This window comes from Protopterus annectens, chromosome 17.part0, assembly GCF_019279795.1.
Source record: "Protopterus annectens isolate FY-2018-M chromosome 17.part0, PAN1.0, whole genome shotgun sequence".
Classification (NCBI taxonomy): Eukaryota; Metazoa; Chordata; order Ceratodontiformes; family Protopteridae; genus Protopterus; species Protopterus annectens.
This window is the reverse complement of record NC_056751.1, coordinates 343,381,838-343,407,905: the sequence shown is the minus strand read 5'-3', so window position 1 is coordinate 343,407,905 and position 26,068 is coordinate 343,381,838. Positions and strand designations below refer to the sequence as shown.

The following is a 26,068-nucleotide window of genomic DNA, read 5'->3' as shown; positions in this document are numbered from 1 at the left end:
GAAATTTAATTACACTATGCCGTCAGAGCAACCGACTACCGGCGTGCATAAAAAATGCAAAGATAAAGACAGGCAACCTAGATCCAAGCCAGACTCCGAGGCCTCGGCTGGGCTGGTCGCCGGTTCTCCGGTTTTCAGTGAGGCGCCTACACAGCCCCTGGCAACTGTAGAATTGCAACCCCAGTCCGCTTTGGATTCTCAAGCAGAGAGTTCTAGGCCAACACAACCATTTTCTTTAGGCCCTACCGACAACATTGCAGAAGGAGAAGCCGGTGCTGTGGAAACACCTTCGGTTACAGAAGGTGTCTTCAGACCGACTACTCTCACCATAAAATCTTATGCTAAGCTTAAGACTCCTCTAAAACCAAAAAAGACTGCACATCTGTTTCCAGTTCAAGGCCCCATGCCTAAGAAAAAATGGCTGAAGATTTGGTTTCTTTAATCAGGGGTTTCCAACCCCCCACCCCAGACAAAAGGCCTAGACAAGAGGAGGATTATGCCTCCTCTGATCAAGTGTCTATTTCCTCAGGCTCCTCTGAGGAACAAGATTACTCCTTTCCCCATTATGAAGATTCTGATGCTGAAGATTCCATTCCCTCAGCTTCTCCCCCTGAAGACGATTCCTTTGGGGGAAACCTTACATACCATGAGGGAACATTTCCATTGGGAAGGTCAGGACTACTCCGACTCAAAGAAAAGGCTCCGAGAGTTTCTTTTACTCCCCCAGCACAGACCACTTGCTATCCCTCCAGTTTTAGACATTGTGGAAGATGTTTACTTAGAATCTAGTCTAAATCCAGATTCTCTGCCTCCTGCTCCAGCCAAACCAGACAGATATTATAGAGTGCCTGACTCTCACAAATTCCTTTACAAAAGCCCTGTTGCTGACCCAGAGACAATCTCCCAGGGTCCCAAAGGGGATAAAGCTTCTATGGCTAAAAATCCTGTACCCTCTGAAAGGGACTCCAGAGCACTAGATAGGTGGGGGAAGAAGGTTTACACCTCAGCTACTCTAGCTATGAGAGCACTAAATTGTCAATTTCACATGCTGAAATACCAGCAATTCCTAATGTCTCAAATAAAACAAAAGATGAGCACGCACCCTCAACAGTCTGAATTCAAGGAAATGCAGTATCTGTTGCATGCAGCTGAACAGGTGGGCAAACATACTTTACAATGTGGATTTGATTCCTTGGAAGCTTCCTGTAGAGCAGCTGTTACTGGGTCTGTTATACATAGGCATGCTTGGTTAAAGGAACAAACTCTGCCTGATCATGTTAAAGCAAAGTTACTAGATGCACCCTTACAGCAGGATGTCTTATTTGGAGTTAAAGCAGAAGAGGTTTTAAAGAAAATGGAGGATAAGGCAAAATCTATGCAGACAGTCAAAGATTTCTTACAGATACAACCCCCACGCTTCAGCAGAAATTGGCCAACAAAAAATTGGTCCTTTCCAGTTTCTGACAGACCACAGAGGGGTAAATATAGATGCCCAAGGGGCAGAGGTCAAGCACAAATCCCTTACAAACCTCGCCAATGGGGCACTGCAACACAGAAGGGAGGAGAAGACAGGTCCCAAACTACTAGAAGACAAACACAATGACTTAAACTGCCAAGCAAAGCTCTCTTGGCAGCTCCCTTGGGAGGAAAATTAACACTTTTTGCAGACAACTGTTGCATCATCACAAAGGACAAATGGGTCCTAGACATTATCTCACAAGGATACAGATTCCATTTCCACACCTTGCCAAGGATAAAAGGAATGCCAAACCTGCCGCAAAATCAATGGGCAGAGGCACAAAAACAAATTATAGCTCTCATGGACATGAGAGCCATTCAGCTGGTACCTACACAGGAGCAAGGCCAAGGATTTTACTCAAGGCTCTTTCTAGTCCCCAGAAAGGACAATGCTTGGAGACCCATTCTGGACCTTTCAATTCTAAACACCTTCTTGCAAGTACCCAAAGTCAAGATGCTAACACTACAGCAGTTTCTTCCCATGTTGGGCAAGAAAGCTTGGCTAGTAACATTGGACCTCAAGGAGGCATACCTGCATGTCCCTATCAGACACAATTGCAGAAGATACCTCCGTTTCATTGAAGGTTCAACCCATTACCAATTCTCTGCACTGCCCTTTGGCTCATCTACTGCACCCAGGGTCTTCACAAAATGCCCGGCACCAGTAATTGCATACTGCAGACAAAGAGGAATTCAAATATACCCATACCTGGACGACTGCCTCATCCAAGCAGAAAGCAAGGACATTCTCTTACAACATCTGGCTTTTGTAAAACACCTTCTAAGTTGCCTAGGGTACACAGTAAATGAAAAGAAATCAAAACTAGTGCCCTCACAAAATATGACATTCCTGGGTACCAGCTTGAATTCAACGGCCCAGATGGCTTATCTGACGCCAGACAAACAACTACAACTAACTCAATAATTCAAATTAATGGCAACAAAGACCCAACTCCCTGCAAGAAAAATTCTGCAGGCCTTGGGCTTCATGGCATCTTGCATACTACTAATACCATTTGCAAAACTGCATATGAGGAAATTACAATGGTACCTGAAAAGCGTATGGACCCAACACAGCCACAGCTTGGAAACAATGATACCTCTCATTCCCTGCCTTCAACAGGAGTTTCTATGGTGGTCACAGGCATGTCACCTCAACAAGGGTCAGCCTTTCACCTTACCCCCAGCCAGGCAAACTATGACAACAGATGCATCGGACTATGCCTGGGGGGCGCACATGGCAGGACAGTGTGTTCAAGGCATATGGACTGCAGATCAAAGAAATCTGCACATCAATCAAAAAGAAATGCTAGCTGTACAGAATGCTCTGACAGCCTTCAAGGACCTCAGGACAGCTTATAATAAGGACAGACAACACCACAGTAATGTGGTACATAAACAAGCAAGGGGGTACACACTCCTACCCTCTATGCAGGCAAGCAATGACCTTGTGGAACACAGTACTGGCTTACCAAGTTCGATTACAAGCTCAATTCCTGCCAGGAAAAAAGAACACATTGGCAGACGACCTAAGCAGGAACATCATGGATCCCCACGAGTGGAAACTGGATCCACAAGTATTTGCAATGATAACTCAAAAATGAGGGTGCCCAGACATAGACCTGTTTGCCAACCCCCAAAACTATCAACTATCAAAATTTTGCACCAGGACATTTCACCATCAAGCTTGGAAAGTGGACGCACTCTCATTCAATTGGAAAATGCTGACAGTATATGCCTTTCCTCCATTGCCCCTTCTCACAAAGGTGCTGCTGAAAGTCAGGATGGAGAGACCCCGAATGATACTCATTGTCCCAGACTGGCCACTCCAGCACTGGTACCCACTAGTAAGGAACATGATCCACGGCCCACCATGGATTTTACCACAAATTCCTCATCTGCTCACACAGCAAGACAGTCAGATTCTACACAGCCAGCTCAAAACCTTAAATTTGGCTGCATGGCAAATCACCTAAGCAACTAGCCAGCTCCTCTTTCACAAGCTGTTATGGATGTCATTCTGGAGGCCAGGAGGCCCAGCACCAGGAAAGCCTACTCAGACAAATGGAAAAGATTTTGCGCCTGGAACCAAGCTAAAGGCCAAAATACTCTTGAGCCGGACATACCTCAGATTCTACAATATTTAACTGAGATGTTACACAAAGGACTTTCTTTTTCATCTATTAAAATCCACACCTCAGCTATTTCAGCTCACTACAACATGGATCCTCCCTTATTTTCACATCCACTTCTAAGGCAGTACCTCAGAGGGGCCAAAAACATTAGGCCTCCCAGGACAGCACCAACACCAACTTAGGACCTCAACTTTGTTCTGGAAAAACTTACGCTGCCAGCTTTCTCAGCTGATTTAAAGTTTATATCATGGAAGACTGCCCTGCTGCTAGCAATTACTTTAGCCAGAAGAGTCTCAGAGCTACAGGCACTAATGGCAGTGGAGCCTTTCCTCATTTTTCATCAAGACAGAGTTTCTCTATGAACTAATCCCTCCTTTATGCCAAAGGTGGTATCCAGTGTGGCTCTAAATCAAACCATACATTTACCCACCTTCTTCCCAAATCCACAGAACAAAGGAGAAAGACTCCTGCACTCCTTGGACATTCACAGGCAACTACGTTACTACTTGGATAAAACTAAGGTTTACAGAAAATCTGACCAGCTTTTTGTATCCTCTGCTACAGCATCACAAGGAAAGGCTATCTCAAAACAGACCATTTCCAAATGGATAGGACATTGCATACGTTTTTGCTACACCCATCATGGAAAACCAGTTCCTGCTAGCATAAGGCTTCACTCCACCAGGGCAGCAGCTGCATCTACAGCCTTCCTCAGGGGGGTGCCAACCAAGGATATTCTGGACGCTGCAACTTGGAGTTCAGTACACACCTTCACCAAACACTATCACTTACCACTTTACTCTAAGTCTAGAGCTGGCTTCGCCACTGCAGTTTTGCAGGGCCTTCTAGCCTCCTCTAACCCTGTTTGATTCCACGTCCCATCCTTATCTTTGGGATTCAACCCAAGTGTGATGACTGCAGCAGGGTAACACGATGAACATAGTACAGTTTTGTACCTACCATAAATGTAGATGTTTGAGTGTATACCCTGCTGCAGTCCAGGTTACTCTCCCCTCCATCCCCTCTGACCTAACTGAAACCTTTCAATACCTTAAAATCTGATACAACCTTTGTGGTGTATTTGCTTATAGTTGGAGGGATGTTTTGTTTGTGCTAAACTTTTATTATTGGTACTTTCTACTGACCACCTTTTGGGGGGGCACCTGACATCTGGGGCAAGAAAAACTGAAGAAAATGGTGTTGGATGCCTCTTATATACCCCTGGCACACTGACGTCAGGGAAGAAGCGACAGCAACCGACGCCGGACCAAGACTTTGGAATTCAGGCCGACTGCGGGACTGCCTGACGACAGGATAACCCAAGTGTGATGACTGCAGCAGGGTATACACTCGAACATCTACATTTATGGTAGGTACAAAACTGTACTTTATTTGTAGAATATGTAGAGAAATATGACATAATATTAATATTATATTAACAGCAATTAATATTGCTTTTCCTGCACTAGACAGTAGTCAAATAGCAATGCAGCTATGTCTGCCATTGTGTAAGTTAGAATATTTTATTACTTTGTATGTGGTTTGGTTTGGGAATTATTAATGCAAATATGAGCAAACAATATCTGACTTAGAGTCGTCTGTAGGATGTAACTGCAGAAACACCTGTAGGCATCACTAGGTTGTAATGAGTTAATTACTTTTACGTACTAGCCAAACTTTCCCGGATGTCTCCCAATGTGACTTTTAGCTGCTGGAGATGTACAACCAGAGACATGGCAGACTGGTTGCATATATTTTATTTATTTATTTTACATTTGTTGACCGGGGTAGTCCGACTGGATATATATCCATTTTCAGAGAAGACCTGGGGAGAAAAGCTCCACATACCAAAAAAGAGACAGTAAATACATACATATATATATATATATATATATATATATATATATATATATGTGTGTGTGTGTGTGTGTGTGTGTGTGTGTGTGTGTGTGCGTGTATATAGCATATATGTTTGGAACTTCCTCAATTGATGGCTTTAAGAAACTCCTACAGTCAGCCTAGGATGCCTTGTGGCTCATCCAAATGTATATCTCCAAGGTTATCGATTTCTGAGATATACAGCTATGTCCCTGTTTGGGTCTCCTCAATCTAGATTATTAACTTACTTTTGTTAATCGTAAAAAATGCATTACAAAACAGTGTAAGTCAATACCTCCCACTACATATATCGATATGGCTTTTTTGATAAGTACTCTGTCTACTCTGGAATTGAAATCACTAGATTCACAACTGTGAATAAAAGCTGCAGACAAGTGGGCATATTGGACAAAATTTATTGCTAGTATGAGTAATTTATAGATATGTTTAGATAGTGGCCCTCAACTCGGTTTCTAGTTTAATATAGTTCTTATATATGTTTTCTGTAATGGTTTAATTTTGTAGTTGTCTGTTATGAAAGTATGAAATAAAACTGGTTTGTTATAAAAAAGAAATGAGAGAAAGGAATATGGAAAAAAAATAATAGAAATTGTTTAGAGGGGTTATCTAATGTTAAAGTATGAAGCATAATCTCAGAGAACAAAAACACGAGCACTTGCTGAGTATTTTTTTAAGAACTCCAGAACACAAAAATTCTTAGCACAACAACTTGAGCAACAGAAAGTAGAAAGGGTTGTTGCCAGACTTGTGGAGCTTATGGCAAGGAGACTAACCAGAGATCCTATAGAGGTATTAGTGATATTTCAGAAATCCTATTAAAATCTTATAAAGTGCAGGAATGGGGAAACAAGAAAAGGCACAATGGAAATATTTATAGAAGACGTAACTATGCCAATGTTAAAGGAGGAAGATGTTGAAGAATTAGTAGCTAAGTTAGAATGTGATGAGATAAAATGGTTGTGTATAATCAAGTAACAGGGATGTCTACAGGAATAAATGATATTCCTGTGGAAGTATGGAAGTTAGAAGGATATAAAGTGATAAAGATCTGGAAAATTGTGTTCAATAATATTTTAAAAGAAGGACATTTCCATCATCTTGGAAGAAAGCTGTGGTGTCTGTATTAGCCAAAGAGTGTAAAGATCCCTGAGACCCAGCTTCATGTAGACCAGTTTTAATTTTAAACTATAAAGCGTTCGTCTATACTAGCTTAGAGAATGGCAAATTAACAAAGAGTTGAACATATTTATTTATGGAAAGGAGGATAGGAATTAAGGGGGATATGTTGTTTTATTTTTCCCCTCATAGAGCAAGGCTGTTTATGGCTGCCAAATTTGAAGGGATATTTTAGAGCTATGCAGTTAGGCCTCATATGCATAGCATAAGCAGAATGTTACAAATCAAAGTGGAAAGACATAATGATGGTGAAATAAGGAGAGAGTATGATTTTGGATGCAGGCCATTAAGCAAAGTATTAACAACCATGCAGAATATTATATTTATAAAGTTGCAGAAAGCATTCTAAGAACCAAGCCAACATAGGAATGCCAAAAAGACATTTTACCAACAGGGATGACTGCAAGGAGGAGCATAGAAAATAGGCAAGAGGGGCCTGTAATTTATTGGAGAATATTAGCAAAGGAAGCAAGGAATTGGCTGCAAATAACTATGGAGAAAAATATAGTAGAGTGGGATGTGAACAAGCAATCATTTAGATGGCAGGTTAAGGAATGACTTCCCTGTCAGGATTTAATAAGAGTGTGTAGGCAAAGAGAAAGGGATTAGCAGAGTGCTAAGTGAAAGACCACCTCTGGTAGAGTTTTTAGTTGAGACTAGAAGCGAATGTGATATTAAAATGGGATAATTAGTAGATTTTATAAACATATTGCATGATAGTTATAAGAATCAATCAGAAGAGGGTAGAAAAGATTTTGAAGAGAGAATGGAAACACAGTACACAAAGGAATATCTCTGTGGCTCTCAAGAATGCAGTAAAGTCCAGAGGATTTAAGATTTTCACATTTAAATGTTTATATAGGTATTTGTATATCCTAAACAGACTTCAAATAATTCTTCCACAGAAACTTAGCAGTTGCTGGACGTGTGATTGGAAAGAGAGAAGTAATTGGGAAAATGTTTTTAGAAATGTAGCAAGTTGACAGATTTTAAAAATACTCTATTGAATACTTTGTCAGAAAAGTTGTGGGAGCTGATGGTTGTAACCAAGAAAATTATTCTTTTAATCTTGGATGTAGACTTCAAATTGCCTAGTCATAGTAAGGTATTGGTGAGTTTAATGCTGCTGGATCCAAAAATACAATTTATATAAAACATAAACCAAAATCTAAGCATACCGTAACTGAAGTATTGAATATTTAAAGGGGATAAAACATTGAAGTTGAGATCTTTAGAAATGAGAAGGAGCAAATTACATATGAATAAATTAAATTTGTGGGAAAAAAAATCCATGTAGAATAATGTTCAAGAGGAGTAATGAAACTTAAGGCAAGACTTGAGCAATTTATGTAATGTTGGAGTGAATGATTGTTAAAAAAGAAAGTATGTATAATGAAGAAAATTAATGAAAATTTATAATGGTTTGTTTTATTTTCTGTAACTGCACATTACCCATGTCATTATTAAAATTGTATGAATTTAATAAATCAAAGTGTTTATAAAAAAGGTATTGCATGCTTAAAGTCAAGGTCTATTGTCTGCAGTATAAATTTTGATTGACAGAGCAAGAAACAGGCCATACACATTTTAAATGGGAAATTCTGCCTGGTTGTTACTGTGATGATTGTATTTGTACCAGTGATGACCTGTCCTGATACATCTTTCCAAATGTGAAGTGGTGTAACCTCTTGATATGAGGACTCAGGTCACAGAAACCATCATGGACCGTTGTTATTGTATCTCCAAAAGGCCTGCTTTGTGGACTTTATGCCTCCCTATAAGGATGACTTTGTTGTATCTTTGCATTGCTTGTACATTTTGCACTTCTTGGGTACTGACAGACCTAGTAATTCTTTTGATGAGGCATTAGGAAGTGTTTAGCTGGCTAGTTAACATTTGCATGTAAACTGTCTGTTGAAACCCTTCATTTTACATTCAACTAAGCAGTAGTTTGCCTTGTCTATACATTTAACTTGTCAGCTGTATCATTTAATTTATTCTAGTAAAGAATTAAAGTTACTAAATTTCAGAAGCTCATGACTAATTCTTTATTAACTGCCATGAGGATAACCACTGAGGGTTAGTGAACAACTTGATGTTATTATCTGTTCTGGGATTTTAGCTGTTTGCAGTGAGTTAATGAGTAAAAACTGCCAAAGTCTTACCCACTCTACACTTTTCTCACACCTTATTTCACACACTGATTCTACTACAAAATTGATGGCTTGCTTTCTGTTAGGAATCACAAACAGTAATCTTTTAGGTAGATCTTGAATGTATTGCCTTGTGCTTGGTTCAATTTGTGCTTAAATCAGTATAGTCTGTCATACTTGTTATTTGTTTGTGTAGTGCACACTCCAGGTAGTCTCTTGTGATTTATTGTACTATTTCTCAACAGGCCTCCAGTGTTAAACTACCTTGACACAGTAGGACTCGCCTACTGTAGCAAGCACAGTACAGGCACTAAATAAACAAATGTTTTTGTGTGGACTTCTTTCTCTGATATCTAGAGCACTTTTTTGGTGGGGGTGGAATCTACATATGGAAACCAATTAAGCTGGACATATATTATTTAACAGCAGTGATATTTTGCAGACTCTGTCCTTTGCATATCATTCGTCCGAACAATTTGCACAGGCATTGCTGACAAGCCTGTGGAAAGTAGACCTCTACATCACTGCATCACGGCACATGCAAGCACAGCAGAAAACTGTTACTTTGCTTTTTTGAGACTCAGTGTATCTAATTTTAATTTATGGTCTTTGGAGACTGTGGTTAAAGTTGATACAGTAAATCAGCTGCATGCAACCCATTAAGGGTTCACTGACTACTGTTATTATTAAACTGTTTTTATTATCTTTTAATTATTAACCTATGATTACAACAGTTCTGTAAACTGTTCTGCTGTGCAGCCAACCTGAAGGAAAAGCCAACTCATGCTGTTTGTGTGTGTGTGTGTGTGTGGGGGGGGGGTGCTTTGATCAACCACAGACTGAAATGCATAGAAAGGGCTGCACTGCTTATAAAACTCAAGAGATGTAATAAAGACGAGATAAAATGCAGCACAATAAGGAGAAAGGAGCCTGGTTAAATAAAGTAGTTCATGATATGCCCTACAAACTCCACCTCAAGTCTTTTGTTTTGCTTTAACAGCTTGACTAGTTTGAGTTGCTTCAATTGCTGATGTGGTGGTTGTTTTTTTTTTGTAGATATTGATGAATGTCAGGTCAGTAATGGAGGCTGTGATCACTTCTGCAGAAACACAGTTGGCAGCTTTGACTGCAGCTGCAAGAAGGGATTCAAGCTGTTAACAGATGAAAGATCTTGTCAAGGTATGCATTTGTAGATGTCATGTCTGTGCGAGCAAAGATAAGTAATCTGAAAGTATATACCTTGTATAGGGGATCCAGAGAGGCTAGCCATTTAAGTTGATGTTTAAATGAGTTTACATTAATGTAATCTAGTATGCTTAAGGAGCTAATTTGTTAGTTAATAGGTATTTGTTTACATTAAAATTATGCCTGTAAAGTGCTACTTACATTATTTAATTTTTCAGTTATAGTACTATAAGGGAAAATGTTTACAAAGTTCTTTGACATACAAAGCATTGTGAGTAATTTCAAAAGAAAAGCATTCAAAACAAAAGCATTAGTTTGCAAATTTAGACAAAACCAACTGAAGCATGACCTTGACTTCTTTCAAAATTTACATTTGTCAGTTGTATACAAATTTTACAAAGTTTGTATTGCATTTCACATGTATCTAGTATTGTAATACAAACAATTCCAGATTGTCACTTGTCTAATTATTTGAGTCTTCTAAGCAAAATATCCAGACAAACATTATGTATTTGATGTATTTGTTGCCTGCTTCTTATTTGTATTGCAGTGTGAGTGGTGGTGGAGTTCCTTTCTTATATTAATCTGCCACTCAAATGCTGTGGAGATGTGGTGACATAACTGAGTATTGTATGTACATAGGCTCTGCCAGCACTGTGTTGCCAAGCATTCATATTAAATATGATTATTTAACATTTCAGTAATTTAAATTTAATTTCTTTTTGTGCACAAAATGACTTCTATAGATTAGCATATATTTTAAACTGTTGCTAGACAGTGTGAAGTCTCAGTATGATATTATACTTAATAATTATTCGGCTTAATTAAACTGCAGGAAACATGGAAAACTGTTTTAACACCAAGATTCTGTTTAGGCAAAATATATCTAAATAAAACTCATAACCCAAAACAGTACAACAGAATGCTGGTCATCAGTGTCAGAAACACACAATTGTCAATACACCTACATCATCCACATGTGCAGCCCTACTGATTAATATCTCAAAAACTTAAGAATGCTCAGCAGCCATACTAAAAACAAAAAAATGAAGATAAAAGCTATACTGTAACAACTTTCAGAACAAGAGTAAACACAACCCTAAACCATTCTAGTCAGCCATTAAAGAAATATTCTATCCTGGCCAAAAATTCAACCCTAACTCCTCTCCCAGTAACTAAACACTCGGAACAGCAATATAATTAATCTGTTATTTCAAAGAGTCACTAACCAAAGATTCCCTAATGTCTAATACCAACACAGCCGTACAGCCACATATCACCATGTCCACTTTTTCCTTCAAACCTGTGCCCACATCCTGTATAAAACTGAGCTTTGTGTTAGATACGTACCTCGCAGGATGTGCAGTAGCAAGTCCTGCCCAAAATCCACCCACCATCCAACAGTTGGTGAAAGTAAATTAATGTTCATACCGATGTCTGTCTTTCAGCTTATCCCGGTTAGGGGTCACCACAGCGGAAGTCTGGTCCTCTAATGATTGGCAGTTGATTTTTACGGTGCCGAGTTGCCAGCCTGATGCCCAACCTTCAAAGAAGGCATACCCATTCACACACGCACCTACCTGCATGTCTTTAGACGTCATTTGACCACAGGGAGGGCATGCAGACGCCACACAGAATGCGCTCCAGCCGAGAATCAAACGGAAGAACCTAGTGGCATGAATATTCATTGTCTATTTGTAGTTTGGCCTTTTTTCTCAAGGTAGTTCAATCTCGGAGTTGGTATATTTAATTTGCAGGGGGTGTCAGGGGCCCCACAGGGGGGTCCAGCAGGGCTTAGCCCCCCTGTAAAAATGAAGGAAAAAAATACTTGCAGTCTTTTCTATACCACGAAATGCTCATTTTACCTGACAGTCATTGAGGCTACATCCACTTCTGCGCAGACCGGTCTGCAAGGTACTTTTCTAATACAATGCCTAAAACTGCTCTTAAACTCAAACCATGCTCGACTTCAGCTGATGACTTTTTCAAGCAAGTATCTTAAAATAACAGCCAATAGCATTGTTTATCCTGTCTCAGTCCTTATAAATAGGTCAATCCAGGAATCCCACATTCCCTCTCTCTAGAAAAAAATCACACATTATCCCCTCTAAACAAAGGAGGAAATTCAGTTGACATCACTAACTTCAGACCTATAGCAATCCTACCCCTAAAATACTTGAGAAACATACTCAAAAACAATTGCTAAACTATCTACTGCTGGAAAAACTCCTGTCACACTACATAGCTCCTGTCTCTGCCATAGTACTAACACTGCATTTCTAACCTCTGTAGATACTGTCAGTAAAGCTAGAGATAATGGCAGTTTTGTTTGTTCCTTATTTCTAGATTTGTCTAAAGCCTTCAGCGCAGCAAAACTCTACTTCAAATTTCATCACTAGGTCTATCTCTGCCCACCTTTCTGTGGCTCAAAATCTACTTGCACAGTAGGTATCAGTTGGTCAGTAAAATGTCACTCCTCCCTCTCTCCATGCCTCCCAGTCACCACTGGTGTACCCCAAGTTTCTATCTTTGTCCTCGCTTCTTTAACATTCTCACCAACACTCTCCGCACATCCACACAGCAAGCCTTTGTAATACACACAGATGACTCCACATTCATATGCATATCGGACAACCTGGCACATCTCCAAAAAATTACTCAGGAAGATTTGACAGGCACTGAAACATGGTTTTGTAATTCGCAGCTCATGTTCAGCCCCCTCCACCACCAAAAAAAAAAAAAAAATACTATCTGATGTTTTCAATTTTCATTCATCCTCAACATATGGGACTTGAATCCGACCTTGGATCTGAGTTTGTCATTACTACAGCTCGAGGAAGCCTTCAAGCTCTTGAGCTCTTCCTACTCACAATGGTTTGGTCCTCTTTCACCTCAGATCTTGTTTGCCGCTTTTGCAAACAGTTGTGGTTGCTGATAGCTCTCGAGCGTTTTTTGAGTGATAAATAATTTTCTTAGATTATACCCTTTTTCCTGTTACTTCTACTCTTTTTTAGTGTAAACTCTCCCATTATTCTCCTGCAACCTTTTTTGGCTCCTCTTAATTACCATTGTTGCTATTTTTTCCTACCCTCTTTCCTCTTCTAATTAGATATTTTCCCTATGACCAGTTTGGTCTTCTTGATTACCATTGTTGGTATTTTCCCCCCTTTTTTTTTCCTTAAAAAATAAATGATGTATTTTACTAAAACTATATTTATCCCTTTATTTTCTGTTGGGTGTCTTTATTTCTTGGACATGTCTGAAAAAGGATTCAAGAAGTGCATGCAATGTGGGCAAAAAATGCCCTTTTCAGATGGGTATGCTTTGTGCGTTTACTGCCTGGGACCGGATCACCTCAAACAGCAGTGTGATATCTGTGAGACCTTTAATCTTCGGGCCCTCACAGAGAGTAAGAATAAGCTGATCCTGAAAGGGCGGTTGCCCTCATGTTCTTCACAGGCTATCACTAGAGCTCAACCTTCGACCTCTAAGCATAGAGACCATTCCAAATGCTCCAGATCGTCCGAAGCTCCTTCCTTGTCACAGCCGAAAAAGTGCCGAGGTCAGATCCTACATCTTCAGTGATATCTAAGCCATTCAATCTGACAAGAGTTGTGTTGCCAGATCCAAAGAGTAAGTATCTGGATCCTTAAATCTTGGATCCAAAGCCCCTTCCTCAGACTGCTTATTTGTCGTACTTAAACCCAGTTCCATCTAGGGTGCTCTCTCCCTTTCTAGAGAGGTATTCTAGACCTGTGTAGATTGTGTCCTTTCACTGTACTAGAAGTCTTACCAAGGCAGATGTGGCTAGGATGGCAAGGGTCATGGAGCAACTTCAGAAGAGTGCCCTTATGGTTTCAACACCATCAGATCAGGGACTCCCTCCAGCATCTACTCCTCCTCTGACTTGACCTGAGGTTTTAGAGGTCTTGGATCTGAGTGCTCCGGGCCCATCTATTCACATTCAAGAAGACTGGTGTCTTTAGCTCCAACAATGACTTTGAGCTTGTCAGCTCTGACATGTTTGGATCCAGACAGCTCTTGAAGCTGTAGCTTTCACGTTGGATCCAGGGGGATTAGATTGACTCTGAGATTTTTGAAGCTTTGTCATCCACTCAGAGATTTGGTGCTTGATAACTCTGTTCCGCCTTCCTCCTTGGGCAGACAACTTGTGGGGAAGGAGGAGCCGGAGAACCAGAGACCTTAAATCTCTGCTCTGTTGGTCACTTCCTCCCCAGGGAGGTCAGCTTTTGAGGTGGTGAAGAAGGTCTTCTCTGTGTCCACAGATCAGGTGAGTCTTATCAGGTCCACCTCTGACCACCCAACTGACATTGTCAAGTGATCTTCACCATTCTGTGCCTAGGTGACAGCTTCCAGTCTACCCAGTCTGGGATCCCTAGCTCTTTCGATACTTCTCCAGACTACCTCACTGAGGAAGTTCCTAGGAAGAGATGGTGTAAGAGGAAACACCCGGACTCACCCGAAGAGTCCCTCACTACTGATACTGACTCTGAAGGGTCTCCCAAATCACCACTTGAAAGACGTCTCTTTTGCAGACATCCTCAAGCTACTGAAACAAAAGGTTGGTTGGCCTGTCCACAACCCATCTCCAGAGATATCTGTATACCTGGAAGCTTTTGGGACTGGCCTGTCTACCACATGGATAGCTCTACCTCCCAACGAATTGGTGGATTTAATTTGTCAGAAGGCGTAGAAGCAACCTGACTCTAAAAAACCCATCCCCAAGAGATAAGATAAAATGATGGCACCTCCAGTAGAAAGGCGGTATTGAAGTAAGGGCGTACTGGTTGATACCATGGTTGTGGCATCAGCCACTAAAAAAGAACTCGCTGAAGAGAGTTTGCCTGTTCATCCCCCTAACGGAGAGTCTAGGGCGAAGGACAGACTGGGGAAGTGGGTGTATGCTTCAGTAACATTTGCTTTACATTTGCTGAATTATCTAGCCCACTTGATGAGAGTGCAAAGGTCCTTACTTAAAGAACTTTGCAAATTGTTAGCAAGGATCACTATGGAGGAGGCCCAGAGTTCTGTGTCCCCTCAGTTGACTACCTTATAATCGGTTGTGAACTTATCCATGAGGCTTATCACCAGTGCAATGGAAGGTGCCTCATGGGTGGTAGGTTCCGACCTATCCATGAGGAGACAAGCCTGGATGTGCCTGTGTGACTTCATGGAGCCTTTTAAGTCTTCCTTCATCAGTGATCCATTGATGGATCTTCGCTTTTCATACCCACTGTAAAAGAAACACTCTCCAGTTGTAAAAAATATGAGAGAACCTGCCATTGGAGTATGTTTTTTGACCCACCAACAAACCTTTTCTTGGAATCAGCCAGGGGGGGGGGGCACAAGATGTGGTTCAAAAAATCTCAAGGTTCTTTCCCCAATGCATGTGGAACTGGTTCTCCCAGAGGCAGAGGGGGAAATGATAACAACAGAATATGACCTCATGGCAGAGGAGGCCCACAGAATACAGGGTCCAGAGACACTTTCTTTGATAGACCCCCATCAGCAGTCATGAAAGGAGGTACGATTGTTTTCCTCTGGAGGCAGTCTAGGGTAATTTTTCCCTGCACCCAACAGCCTGGCTAAGTATAACAAATTATGTTTTGGTGCAGAGAATTATTACTAGAGGTTATACTAAACCCATTTTCCTTCCGCCCCTGTCAATAACAAAGCTGCCCAATGTTCCACCCAATCAAAGGGAGCCAGCAACTCAGCAAATTCAACAGTTGCTCACAAAAAGAATCATCCAAGAGGGTCCCACCAGACCAGATAGGATCTGGAACTTACTCAAGGTTCTTTTTGGTTCCAAAAAAGGCAGGGGACTGGAGACAAGTCTTGGATCTCAGTATGTTAAACAAGTCGATCATGCACACCAAGTTCCAGATGTTCATGGTACAGTCCATTCTACCCTTTTTAGGGAAGGAAGACTGGATGTGCTAAATAGACCTCCAGGATGCATATTATCACATAAAGAACAGATGGTCCAGGAGGTACTTCTGCTTCTGAGTGGAGACGGTCACTACCAGTTCAGAGCACTGCCATTTGGCCTCACAACAGCCCCCAGGGTGTTTACCAAATGTATGGCAGTGGTAGTAGCCCTTCTAAGGCTGTGGTGAATCTGGATGTTCAAATATTTGGATAACTGGGTCATCACCGCCTCAACCAGGCATCAACTGGTACAAGCGAGAGACCAGGTACTAAAAACTTGCTTAACTCTAGGGATCACAAGAAATCGCAAAAAATCACACTTGCAACCCACCTGGAAACTGGAATTCATAGACACAAGCTTCGGCACTCAATCCATGCTTGTGTCCATGCCATTACTATGAGTACAGAACATTAGAAGCCAAGTCAGGTGTATAATTTGCAGTACGTAGATGTCAGCCAGACAAGTCCAGCAGGCTTTAGGTTCGATAGCAGCAGCCATAACTTTAGTACCCCTGGCAAGGTATCACATGAGAGTTTTATAGTGGATGCTACAAACCCAGTGGTCCTTTTTCACTTACCCTATATCTACAAAAGTAAGGGTGACTCAGATATGCAAAAATTGCCTGACATGGTGGACACAGTCATGCCAGCCCCAACAAGGCTGCCCTTTTGAATCTCCACAGCCCAAGGTCATAGTGACCAAGGCAGCTTATCTGATTGGGTGGGGGGGCATTATCTGGAGAAGATAGTCCAAGGCACTTTGTTCCCTGTAGAGGCCAACCTGCATATAAATTTTATAAAGATGAGAGTGGTGCCTTTGGCGTTGCAAGCATTCCAAGATTTTCTCCCTCTCAGGACAATTGCAGTTCAAACAGACAATAAGTTGGTAATTTGGTATATCAATAAGCAAGGAGGAACCAAGCCTTAGCCCCTGTGTTGAGAAGCTCTCAGAGTGTGGCAGTGGGAGATAGTCTCCAGTCACTTTCTGATGGCAACGCGCATTCCAGGGAAGTCCAGTCTGATAGCAGACAAACTCAGCAGGTCCATTCTATTACCTCATGAGTGGTCTCTTAACCACCCAATGGTGAAAATGATTTTTCATCAATGGGTCAGCCTTGCTGCTATCTTTTTGCATCTCCCTTAAACAACAAATGCAGCAGCTTCTTTGCTGTAATCCCCTGACATGGAGAGTCACCGAGGGACACTTTTCTACATGATTGGCTTCCCCATCTGTTATACACCTATCCCGCAACTCCTTTGATCCCCAGATTCTTACAGAAGGCAGTCAGACTGAATAGCAGACTAATCCTCATTGCACTTTACTGGCCTCGACAAGTGTGGTTCCCCTTTGACCTCACGTACTATCACCACCTTGGATTCTGGATTCCAACTCCAGAATGTTTGTCTCATCCTACAGGACAGATTCACCCAGACATTCCCAACCTCAGACTGACCGTATGGTTTCTCCAGTTCTGCTGATGGCCAGGCAACATATGCTTTCTTCTCCAGTTTGTTCTGTTCTCTTATCATCCCATAAACCATCTACTAGGAAATTGTATAAAAGCAAGTGGAAAAGATTTGTTTATTGGATGGAGAAAAATCACATAGAACCCTTTACAGCTCCTGTATATGCAGTCCTTGAATTTCTAGCTGAATTATTTAATAAAGGAGCAAGCACATCTACTATTAAAGCACAGCTAGCAGCAACTTCAAATTTCCATGTGGGATTACACAATTCTTCCTTGGCTTCTGCAAAAATTTGTAACATATTTCTGAAGGTACTCTTTTGCTAAAATCTCCCTTTAAGGACCCTGCTCCCCATGGGACTTAAGTCTAATACTGCAGGTCCTGACTCAGCTCCCTTTGAGCCTGCAGCCAAATGTGATTTAAAATTCCTGTCTTGGAAGACAGCCTTTCTGGTTGCTATAACCTCGTCCATGAGAATATCAAAACATCACGCTTTATCCTCCAAACCCCCTTACTTGGTCTTTCACAAGGATAGGGTTACCTTACGGATGAATGCTTCCTTTCTATTGAAGGTGGTGTCAGAATCCAATATTAATCAGGCCATTCATCTTCCAGTATTCTTTCCAAATTTCAGTAACCAAGGGGAATTCCTGTTGCATTCATTGGATGTCCATACACAGTTATGTGACTACTTGCATTGTGCAAAGGATTTAAGGAAATCAGACCAACTTTTCATTTCCTTTGCACACCATAGGTTGAGTCAACCTGTCAAGAAAGTAACTACAGCCAGATGGATAATGGAATGCATTACTTCGGTGTATGCAAAATTGAATGTGCTGCTCCACAAACCTGTAGTAGGTCATTCTACCAGATCTGTGGAAACTTCAACTTTTTTTCAGTCTAGAGCTTCCATGGATATTTGAGCAGCTGCTGCTTGATCAAATCCACATACCTTTATCAACCACTACAAATTAGATCTGGTTTCAAGGGGATAAAGGGTGTTTGACACAGCCGTTCTCAGCATCATCCTTCCTTAGGGTCCACTCAGGGCTCGGGTAGCTGGGGAACTCTGTCCCATACGTTGAGGATGAATGAAAATTGACAACATAAGATAAAGAAGTTCTGTACTCACCATAACATTCCATCTGTTTTGTCCATTTTCATTCAGCTTCAACTTCCCACCCTCCAACTCCCGGCCTTTTTTGTTCAAGTTCCCTCTGACAAGAAATGTGTTTGTGAGGGCACAGTCAGCATCGCTTGCTCCCTTGGGTATGAACTCCAGTGATGGCATCTTACATAGTTCTTTGGTTATACTTCTTCTCCTTCTCTCAAGCTATATTTATTATCTGGGGTGAGAGGACCAGGGCATTGTGGGTAGGGAAGAGCTTGAGTGTTTGTAGGCTTCCTTGAGCTATAGTAAGGGTCAATTAGGATCTGAGGTCAGATCCAAGTCCTATACGTTGAGGCTGAATGAAAATGGACAACACAGATGGAACGTTATGGTGAATACTTAACTTCTTTTTTTCCCCCAAACTCCCTCTCATGAAAAAAACAAAATGTAAAATCCTTCTCTCTTAATAATACAACTTTTGAAGTCACTTTTTATAGCAAAGCATTGGGGACGATGATGGGATGTTAATCTTAAATTTGACCTGCATATACAAAATTGCATAAAAAAATCACCAAAAACTAGGGATGCTTTACACAGCCAAAAACTTTCTCACCATCGTGACTAAAACTACACTTGCCACTACTTACCTCCTACCCTGCTACTTTATGGTACTCCCATCCTTAATCTCCAGGCATCACAAAAATCAAAACTCGAACAATGCTATCATAAAGTGGCTTAATTTATAGCAAATACCCTTATCAGAATGCACCACAGTATAGTATAAAAAGTCTAAATTAGAGCTAGCACAATCAACTAACATATACACACATTCGCACTACCTATAAAATTATCCAGCATTCATCTTGTTTTCCAGCACTAAATGCCATTCTGTATAACTACGTTCCCAAATGGTCATTACGATCTAATGACCAAATGCTCCTCTTTATCCACAAACCTTTGAAATCTGCTAGGCGTGGTCTGTACTCATACCATTTTGCTAAGGCCTGGAACCTCGTACCTGTATCCATCAGGTCATTGCCTTCGCTCCAGTCCATTAAAACCATCCTTTAAGTCTTCCTAGCCAAAATTTGGCCTTGTTATTGCACATCCCCAGGTTAAACTGTATCCCTGAATATAAACTTGTATTCATACATGATGCATCCTTACTCTCCCTTCTTCATTCACATCCTTGCTTCAGTCTTTCTAAATATGCCATAAGCCTATTTTTTTCTCCCACTTTATATTGCAGTTCCTGTTTGTATTTTACTAGCTTACCTTTAATGTCTCTATAACATGGATACAAGCTCTCAAAGTTTTAAATCATTGTCATATAAGATGTATTTATTCTTAACCAATGAGCTGATGTCAGTTGTCATTCATTCCTCCACATATGGGTTCAGATCCAATCCTCAGATCTGACTTGGCCACTGTTTCACAGCTCATGGATACTACAAACTCATGAGCTCCTTCCTTACCCATAATGCAATAGTTACCTTCATTCCACAGTTCTCATTTGCCTCCACTGTGTACAGACAAGGTCGCTGCAGCTCTCGGGTGTGAGTTTGAGGAGATAAGTTATTTCTCCTTTTATGTTTTCTTTCTATTAGCAAACGTTTCTTCTTTATCCATTCTTTACCTAGTAGCAGTAATATTGTTCTTTTCTTTTTACTGTTGGTAGCTTTTCATTACCGTCATTTGTAATCCTCCTTTACCGCTTGTAGGTAATTTCCTTAATACCATTGTTGGTATTCCCTTTCACTCCTTTCTACAAAAAAACAAACAAAAAAAAGAGGTGGTTTATTTCTATTTTTTTGTTTCATTTTGCTTTAACTTTCCTCTTTGCATTTGCCTTCTAAAAGTGGGATTGTTTCAACAGGTTTTTTTTACTTTTTTTGGTGTGGTAAAATGGCAGTCTTCATGCTCTGTCTGTAAGGCCTTTAACCCTAGAGCATTAATTGACCAGAAAAATAAATTAATTCTCAAAGGCCTTCTTCCTTCAGCCATCGGAGAATCATTTGCTGGAGTTCAGCCCTCCAAATCTGAGAGAAAGGAATCTAAGAAGAAATTTTCCGAGCAACCTGGTTCCTCTCAGACTTTTTTGGTTCCAGCCACAGAACCACTCATGAAAACCCAGAAAAACTTTGGATCTTAAAGACGAGCCTTTGGATCTGACTTCTTCAGGCACCAGATCCCAGTCTTCAGATCCAACTCATCATGAGCCTAAACAGTTACCTAGGACTAGGTAAACATCTTCCCTCTATCCTGTATTCTCTCAGCTCTCATGTCCGTTCCTGGAAAGACACTGTTCACCTTCCATATCCTCTTCCCATTAGTCCAGAAGTCTCACAGAAGCCAATGCAGACAGAATAATGAGGAAGTTTCTCTCAACACACATTCAGATGGGAGCTGTCCTGGTACCTACTCCCATGGGTCCAGAGACCTTCACTAGTACAATCCCACCAGTGTTGGCTCCTTCTCCGATCCATCCCTCAGTTTTGTAGCCCCTGGTTCCAAGACTCCTGGCATTTTTTGTTTCGGATCTGGAGATGACTTCCTCTTTGTAACCAATATCTTCTCTGAGCATTCTGGCACCAAGTGTGTCAGAGCCAGATGACTCTTGGACTTGAGACTTCGTTGTCAGATCCAAAGGGTTGGGGTCAACTCCAAAGTTGTCAGAGCAGTCTTTACTCCTCAGAGCCTTGGCATTTGATGGCTCAGTTCCGACTCCTGCCTCAGGTGGGGTGTCTTCAGGTCAGAGGAAGCTGTCAGTCCAGAAGCATGCTTTCTTGGCTCTGATGGTTTCCTTCTCCCAGTGGCATTCTGCCTTTGAGGTAGTAGAGAGAGTGCCCTCATCTAGAGGTCAGATGGCTCACCTTCTCGGATCTTCAGATGTCTTTGTGTTGTGAGCCTATACATTCTACTCCACAGGGACAGCCAGCCCAAAGTCTCCAGGCTACCCCACAGGGAATACTTATTTCTTCCCATACTTCTCCAGAACATCCCTTGGAAGAGGAGGTGCAAGAGGAGACACTTGGACTACTATCAGGAATTGGTCACAGAGGATACCAATTTCAATGAAGGGGAAGGGTCCCCCAGATCATCACACGATGAAGTCTCATTCAGAGACATTTTAGAGATACTGAAACAAAGGGGTGGTTGGTCTACTGATAACCCATCTCAAGAGGAATTGGTATTCTTGGAGGCATTTGTTTCTGGCCCATCTACTTCTTGGATGACTCTGCCCACTGATGAGCTCATTGATTTGATCTCTCTACATGTGTGGAAGGAACCTGAGTCTGTTGAGCCAATCCCAAGAGACTAGATAGGATCTTGGCACCACCAAAGGGAAGGGAAATTTAGAACAAAAGAGTACCAGTGGATAATTGGGTCATGGAGGCAGCCACCAAGAATGAACTTGTGGAGCAGAGTTCCTCTGTTCATCCTCCTAACAGAGAGTCTATGGTGCTGAAACAGATTTGGGAAGTGTGTGTATGCATCAGCAACCTTTGCACTCATATCTCCGTATTACTTGGCACACTTCATCAGATTACAGAGGGATTTGATCAAAGAACTTTCAAAATCTCTTTCAGGGACCAGTATATCTGAGGGAGAGTCTTCTGTTGCTTCACAGTTGGCACCCTTCAGTCTATTTTAAACTCATCCATGAGGGTTATATCACATGCAACTGAAGGAGCCTCAAGGGCAGCAGGTTTTGGCATTTCTATCGAGTGCTTGGATACACCTGTGTGATTTAGCAGAGCCCTTCAAGTCATCCTTCATCACTCTTTGTCAGTGCTTCTGTTGAAGGAAGTTCATTATTCAGCCCCAAGGTGAAAGACACACTTTCCAGGTGCATGCAAGATGACAAGGCCCTGTCTGCAGTGGGTGTACATTTGTCAACTCCTCAAAGAACCTTTTCAAGGAATCAATGAGGTGGTTGGAAAATGTGGTTCAGGAAAGCCCAGGGTCCATTCCATGATCCACATGGAGAGAGAGTTTCTCCAGGGGCAGAGGGGGGATCTCGTATGGGAGGTGCTGCCCATGTAGCAGGGGAGGCCTGCAGAATCAGGGGTTCAGAGAAACCCTATCAGCACTCCTGAAAGCAGGCCTGATCGCCCATCTCTGGAGGAAGTCGGAGGTTGCTTATTCCCTACACCAGTGAGCTTGGCTGGACATTACAAACAATACTTGGGTGCAGAGGATTATTTCCAGAGGTTATATAATTCTGTTTTCCCTACCCCCTCTGTTTCTAAACAAAATTCCCGATGTTCCACCCAGTCAGAGGAAAACACATCTGGAGATATAAAGGCTAATAGTCATACAAGAAGTACCCCCAGACCAAAATGGATCCAGAACTTACTCAAGAGTCTTTTTAGTGCCAAAGAAAACAGGGGACTCAAGGCCAGTTTTGGAACTCAACATTCTGAACAAATCTGTTCAGCATACCAAGTTCTGGATGGTCACAGTTCAGTCCATCTTGCCTTTTCTGCACAAGGATAACTGGATGTGCTCAGTAGATATCCAGGACAGATGGTCCAGGAGATATCTGTGCTTCTGGCTGGGAGTCAGTCATTACAAATGCAGAGTACTGCCCTTTGGCCTCATCACAGCCCCCAGCTTGTTCACCAAATGAATGGCAGTAATAGCTCACCTGAGACTGGCACACTACCGCTTCAACCAAGCATCTACTGATAGCAGCACGGGACTGTGTACTCCAGGTTTGTTCCAATCTATGAATTACAATCAATCACAACAAATCTCAGCTTCAGCCATCCCAGACAACATAGTTCATAGCGACTTTTTCAACATAACGTCAGTGACAGCTTCTCTCCCCTTGTCAAAAGTTCAAACTATTAATTTTCAAGTCAACAAAATTATTCAAAAGTCATCATGTCAGCCAGACTGATTTTACAGACCCTGGGGTCCATGTCTTGAGCTATAATTTTAGTTCTGCTAGCAAGATACCATATGAGAATTCTTCAATGGACATTAGCGACCAGTAGTCCATTCTGCAGCAACCTATGTCAACCAAGATCAGCATAACTCAGTAATGCAAGAAATATATTTGGTGGTGGATTCACTCAGAAAAAAATTCACAAGATTGTCCATTCATCCTCCCTCAGCCCAGTCCCATAGTGACCACATATGCTTCCCAGATTAGGTGGGGGGGGGGGGGTGCTTTCTTGGGGAACACTGTTCAAGGCACTTGGTCCTTGAAGGTGGCCAAAATGCATGTCAATGTCCTGGAGATGAGAGCAGTACTCCTAGCATTGCAGACATTCCAAGACTCTCTCCCTTCCTGAACTATTGCATTTCAAATGGACAATATGTCTGTGGTATGGTGCATCAATAAACAAAGAGGAACCAGATCTTACCCCTTATATTGAGAAGCCATGAGAGTGTGGCAGTGGGTGATCTCTTCCAGTCATTTTCTTTTTTTTTAAAACAAGTTTATTGTTTTAACATACAAGAGAAATATCATAACAATTTTATACAAGTAATTAAAATAGATATGATTATAACATTCAACAAAACAACCAAAGTATTTACAAAGACATCCACTACAATCAGATCAATTAATTAAACTAAAATACCATGCTATTGAAGTTAAGATTTTTTTAACAGGTTTTGTAAATTATTCCATACAATATAATAAGATGTTTTCCTAGTTGTTCTTGACCTTATTGTGTTTATTTCCATATGGCACACTATATTCATAACATTTTTAAATTCATTGAACGAAGGAGGTGTATCTGAAATCCAATTTCTGGTTATTATTTTCCTAGCCACTGCTAGAATAGACCATAACAAGAGAAGCTTAATCTTTTTAACACTTTGAGGTACAGGTGTGTTGAATAATATAAGAGATTTAGAAATAATGAAATTATCTGTAAAAAGAGCCTGCAAAAATTCATTAATTGACTTCTCTTCCAATCATTTTCTGATAGCAATGCACATACTGGAGAAATCCAACATAACAGCAGACAAGTTGAGCAGGTCTATGTTACAACCTTACAAGTGGTCTCTCAACAGGAAAGTGGCAGAGATGATATTCCATCAAACCATGCTGCAACCTATTTGGATCTTCACTGAACAAGTGTATCAGGTTCTTTGCCCTAATCCCCCCACCGGGGGAGTAACTGAGAGATGCTATTCTTCACGATTGGCCCCCAGTTCTCCTCTCCCAAGTCCATTAATTCCCAAATTCCTACAGAAAGCATCCTGATTGAATAGCAAGGTCATCCTTCCTTTTGGCTTATTTAGTTCACCTGCCTTGGATTCTGGATCCAATTCCAGACCTTCTATTTCACTCAATAGACATTGCTTACCTGGATATCCTGGACCTAAAGTTGACCACATGGTTTCTCCAGTTCCATTAGTAGCCAGACAACCCAAGTTTTCTTCCCTGGTCTGTCACATTCTTTTGTCATCTCACAAACCTTCCACTAGAAATATTTACAAGAGCAAATGGAAAAGATTTGTCATTTGGGAGCAGCAACGAAACATTGACCCTTTTTCAGCACCAGTACCAAAATTTCTTGATTTCCTGGCTTCTATACTAATGATGGGGATAGTCCTTCAGTGGTTAAGGTTCAGTTAGATGCCATCTCCATTTTCCATGTTGTAGTTTGTAATTCTACATTGACTTTTTCACATCTTTGTAAGGCACTGATAAATGGAACCTTTCTACTCAAACCACCCTTTAAGGACCCTACTCCACAGTAGGATCTGAACTTAATGTTACAGGCCCTAACTCAGAAACCATTTGAACCAGCTGCAAAGTGTGAATTGAAATTTTTGATTTGGAAAACCATATTTCTGATAGCCTTAACATCAGCCAGGAGAGTTTCAGAACTTCAAGCCTTTATACTCTAAACCTCATTTAATTTTTCATAAGGATAGGGTATCCTTCCTTTTCTTCCTAAGGTGGTGTCATGATCTAACATTAGTCAGTCTATCAACCTCCTGGTATTCTTTTCAAAATTTTCAAACAAAGGTGAATGATGTTCACAGGCAATTAAACTCCTATCTGCATAGATTTGAGAAATTTAGGAAATAAGATATATTATTTGTATCTTTTTCAGAAACCAGATTGGGTCAACCAGTTTCATAAGTAACCTGTATCAAAATGGGTGACATATTGCATTTCCTTTGTTTATAATAAACCTGGTCTGATCTTGACAAAGCCTGTAAGAGCCCATTCTACTAGGTCCATGGCAACTTCAGCAGCATTTTTATCCAGGTCCTCCATGAACGATATTTGTGCAGCTGCAACTTGGCTAACCCTCATACTTTTATTGCTCATTACAAGTTGGATCTGGTCTCTAGGGGAAAAGCAGCCTTCAGCTCAACAGTACTCAGGAATATCTTTCCTTAGAGTCCACCCAGTGTTCAGGAAGCTGGGGACTCTGTCCCATATGTTGAGGAATGAATGAAAATTGACACCCTCAGATAAATCTCATCATAACATT

General features: G+C 41.2%; 1 protein-coding gene across 1 annotated transcript in view; it reads left to right on the top strand.

Annotated features, from left to right (window-relative positions):
- The window catches only part of LOC122791730 (signal peptide, CUB and EGF-like domain-containing protein 2), a 1,774,756-nt gene that overhangs the window by 1,056,960 nt on the left and 691,728 nt on the right, over positions 1-26,068 (top strand). Inside the window, exon 9 of the mRNA XM_044059635.1 lies at positions 9,938-10,060. Coding sequence (XP_043915570.1) covers positions 9,938-10,060 — 123 coding nt within the window. The remainder of the gene's footprint in view (positions 1-9,937; positions 10,061-26,068) is intronic.